Genomic DNA, 4,718 nt, shown 5'->3' with positions numbered 1-4,718 from the left:
GGTATAGCATAAGGAATATAGTCAGTAATATTGTAGTAACTATGTATGGTGTCAGATGGGTACTGGATCTGTCGTGGTGATAGATAGGTCAAGGGCAGGGTGAAAAAGGTGAAGAGATTAAGAAATATAAATTGGGACTCCACAACCGCCAGCCACTAAGCAGATCAGACTCCACTAGTTTGCTCGCCATGCTTCACTTCCTTTGCAACCATGTCTGACAAACCCGATATGGCTGAGATTAAGAAATTCAATGAGTTGAAATTGAAGAAGACAGAAACGCAAGAGAAAAATCCACTGCCTTTAAAAGAAATGACTGAACAGGAGAAGCAAGCAGGTGAATCATAATGAGCCACGCAACTCCAGTACTCACTGTACATTCCACAAGCATTGCCTTCTTATTTTACTTCTTTTAGCTGTTTAACTTTGTATGATGCAAAGAGGTTGGATCAAGTTTAAAATGACTATGCTGCCCCTTTTCACATTAGAGAATTACTGACAACAAAGGACACACCTGCCTCTCCCTTATGCCTGGCTAGCTGGCAGGGAAGGAAAAGAACTTGCGTGTTGGTGAAGGTAGAAGCTGGGTGGGATGACAGTGAAATCTAGAATAAACACCAAGCTGGTCCAAGGTGTCCTGCACGCTATAAAATACAGTTTAACCAGAGTGCCATTTTTTTGTTAAAATGATTTTAATTATTGGAATGCACAATTTTTTAATAATGCAAATGAAAGTTTTAAAACCTGAAAAAAAAAGAAATATAAATTGGTAGTTACAAAATAGTCATGGGGATGTAAAGCATAGGGAATATAATCAATAATATGGTAATAAAAATGTGTAGTGCCAGGTGGGTATTAGTCAGGGGGATTACTTCCTAAATTATATAAATGTTTAACCACTGTGCTATACACCTGAAATTAATAAAAAATAATATTGAATGTCAACTCTAATTGAAAAATTTTAAAAGGGGGGGAACATTAATAATATTGTGATAGCATGGTACAGTGTCAGATGGTTGCTGGACTTACCATGGTGATCACTTCTTCAGCATAGGAAATATAATCAACAATGCGGTAATAACTTTGTATAGTGCCACGGGGGTATTGTTGAATAACTGATGGACACCTGAAACTAATGTAATATTGTATGTTAGCTATATTTTAATAAAAATCTTTTTAAAAATACACACAAAAAAGTGAAACTAAGCATTGTAGAGGATCAGGGCAAATTATATAACCCCCTCAGTCACTACAAATGCTGGATGGTTATAGGAAACACGTTCCTGAGAAAGCAATTTTAAGTTTACCTATTAATTTTCTATTGCTAAATAATAAATTGTGACAAACTTAGTGATTTAAAACAACACTCACTTATTACCTCACAATTATATGGGTCCGGTATGGCATGGCGGGATTCTTGGCTCAGGGTATCATGGGTTGGAAACTGGGTGTCCGCCAGGCTGAGTTTCTATTTGGAGACTGGCGAAAAATCCACTTCTAAGTGCATTCTTGTTGGCAGAAGTCAATTCCTCACACTCATAGGACTGCGGTCTCCATTCTCTTACTGGCTGTCAGCAGAGGCCACTCTCAGCCCTGGAGGCCACCAACGTTCCTTGACATGTGGCTTCTTTCATCCTCAAGCCAGCAAGGGCACTGTGGATCACTGACTTCCTCCTCCACAACCAGCCAAAGCAGCCAGCCAAAGCAAACTCTGTGCTTTTAAAAGGCTCATCTGATTAAATCAGGCCCACTTCAAAGTTCTCAGTGTCTTAAGATCAACTCGCTGCAAAATTCCTGTCCTGATTAGTGTTTGATTGAATAACTGGGAGAAGGTGAGTGTGTATCAGGGGCCTAAGATCTTAGAATTCTGTCTACCACAATGACTGTGCCCTTTGTGAAAGTTTCACAACCTTTGCCCCACCCCAAGAGGCTCCTCTCCCATCCCCAAATCCATTTAGCCACGGGTAGCACTCTCTCAGAAATGATCACTTTTTTCTTCATAACCTTAGTTTCCCAGGGATGGTTTCAGTGCTTGCTCTGATTGGTGCCTTGACTAACCTATCTCCGATACAACTTGGCTATACCATTTAGTGACTCTCTGTATGGTCTGCTGTGGTAATTTTCTTGTGTGAGCTTCTTGTTTCATTTTATAATATATGCATCTTTAAGGCCAGGCAGGAAGAATATTTCAAATTTTTTTATCCATCTCTCCCAATTTCCTACAGCAAAGCAATTTGAATCTAGTGGGATTTCATGATTGACTTTTTTTCTGGTTAATTTGCAGAACATGGTTTTTCCTCAAGTTGTGTGTTATTTTTGTGTATATTTTTTACATTAAAAAATGCACAATGGCATGAGCTACCCACACAGTCTTGCTCCTGGAAGAGAGGTTTGCTACCCTTATGCAGTTCCTTGTTGATGTCAGAAATTGATTCCTTGTTAATTTCTTCTGCAATGATTAACAACTAAGATTTATTTTCAGGCTTTTCATTTTGCTGTGCACATGTACGTGATCTGTTTTTTCTCTGGATTCTGACTTTTACAAACACCGTAATTATTTCTCATTCCATTTATTCCAGAAGATGGCGCTGCTGCTTCTCCAGCAAAAGAGCATAGTAAAACCAGGAAAAAGAAAGCCTCAGTAGGATATTTTAGTATTTCATAATAATGTACCAAGCATCCATATTGACAAAAGTGTATTTTAAAAATGACATTTGAAAAGACCTACTACATTACTTTTCTTCCTTATGTTGAGTTTAGTTTCATAGAAGAAATGATCACAACTCAAACTCATTAAAAGAAGTGTGTTGAGACAGGAGTAGAGACCTTCCATGCTGCTGTTGTGAAAGTCAGGACTCAGTTGGTGACTGACTTGAATAGACACTCTTTTTAAGCGGTTGGCAGTGGTGTCTGATATTAGCTATACAGACCCACACAAGCCTTTTTAACTGATTCTACTTTGAATAACAATGTCACCAATGTTTTTCATTTAAAGCCTGAACCATGAACATTGCTATTAATAGAAGCTCGAGCTCTTGCTCTTAAATTATTTATCTTTTAAAGAGTTTTTTCTTAAACTATGTTAGTGCTGTGAAGTATTCAATAAGTGTCAGAGATAGAACACTCTTTTGTACCTGTAAACCTCATACTGCAATTCAAATTTGGTATTCAGCTGTTTTGGTGCCGAACGATTTACCAAGAGATCAAATCCTATTAACTAGTACTTGCATTTGAGATAAAGAAGCAGAATGCAGAGAACTACAGACTAAAGATTTGTTAGTGACATAAAATCAAGAAAAAACTTATTGTTTATCTAAAATAAGAGGCTTGGAAACAAATAAGTGACATTGACGTCTTTGGGAAGGTAATACATTTCCTTTAAACATATATTCCATGAATTAGTCAATATACTGGATATTTTTATGGGTGTAGATGTGTATATCATAGCATATATTTCTTTCTAAAAACTTGCAAATTTTTATCTATAGCCAACTAATTTGACTATATCTCACTAGACATCCTGATTTCATTAGCACAGATTCTTTCACTTGTCCTTACAACAAATAGTTATTGAGTGTCTATTTCATGGCTGACACTGCTCTAAGTTTAGTCAAGAATTCCCGCTCTGATGAAGCTTACAATCTAGTGGAGGGAGACAGGTATTGTGGGTTGAATTGTATTCCCAAAGAGCTATATTGTAGTCTTAATCCCCCCTACTTCCCTACTTGGAAGTAGATTCTTAGTAGGTGTAATCAAGGTTCACAGTGTGAGGGATATAAATGATGAACGTCTAAGTATTACCTTGTCTTGTACACCTGAAACTAATAAATTAAAAAAAATAAAAATAAAAAAAATAAAATGAGGTAGTACTGGATTCGGGTGGGCCCTAATCAAGTTGCTGGTGTCCTTATAAGAAGAGGAATATTTGGACACAAATACCAACGCAGAGCAGAGAATGCCATGTGACAACAGAGGCAAAGGTTGGAGTGCATCCAAGTCAAGGAATGCCAAGAATTTCCAGCAACCACCAGAAGCTAGGAACAGGCAAGGAAGGATCCTCCCCTAGAGCCTTCAGTGGGAGCATGGCCCTGCTGACATTTGATGTTGAACTTGTATCCTACAGAACTTTGAGAAAATAAATTTCTGTTGTTATGAGCCATCCATTTTGTAGTAACTTGTTATGGCATCCCTAAGAAATGAATACTGTAGAGCAGGTAATAAAAATTCAAGTAGCAAGTTACATATTAAGAGGGGGTTTTGAAAAAAATAATGCTGGGAAGGGGGATAGGGAGTATCAGGCAAGTTGCAATTTTAAACATAGTAGTCAGAAGACTTCATTGAGAAGATGACGTTTGAACAAAGGATTAAAGGAATTGATGGAGATAGTCATGCAAATATCTGGGGAGATTGGTTCAGGCAGAGGAAACAGCAAGTGCAAAGGCCCTGAGACAGGAGACTATCTATTGTATTAGTTTCCTGTGAGTGCTGAAACAAATTACCACAAACTGGATGGCTTAAAACAATGGAATTGAATTTTCTCACAGTTCTGGAGGCCAGAAGTCTGAAGTCAAGCTGTGGAAAGGGCCATATTCCCTCCAAAGGCTCTAGATGAGAATCCTTCCTTTCCTCTTACAGCTTCTGGTGGCTAGAGGTGTTCCTTGCTTGCATCACTCTATTCACTCTACTCTTCTTCACATGACCTTCTCCTCAGTGTCTCTCTC

At 38.1% G+C, this 4,718-nt stretch overlaps 1 protein-coding gene across 1 annotated transcript; it reads left to right on the top strand.

The window, feature by feature from the left end:
• Window positions 1-210: 210 nt before the first annotated feature.
• LOC308494644 (thymosin beta-4-like) lies at window positions 211-345 on the top strand (the record flags this gene model as incomplete). The annotated part of the gene is made up of 1 exon (XM_081042508.1): window positions 211-345. One exon carries the CDS (start codon window positions 211-213, stop codon window positions 343-345), a length of 135 nt encoding a protein of 44 aa, XP_080898634.1.
• Between the last annotated feature and the right edge of the window lie 4,373 nt (window positions 346-4,718).

Source organism: Rhinolophus hipposideros (genome assembly GCF_964194185.1).
Source record: "Rhinolophus hipposideros genome assembly, chromosome: X".
NCBI lineage: Eukaryota > Metazoa > Chordata > Mammalia > Chiroptera > Rhinolophidae > Rhinolophus > Rhinolophus hipposideros.
The sequence above is the reverse complement of the archived record's forward strand: the minus strand, read 5'-3'. Positions and strand labels throughout refer to the sequence as shown.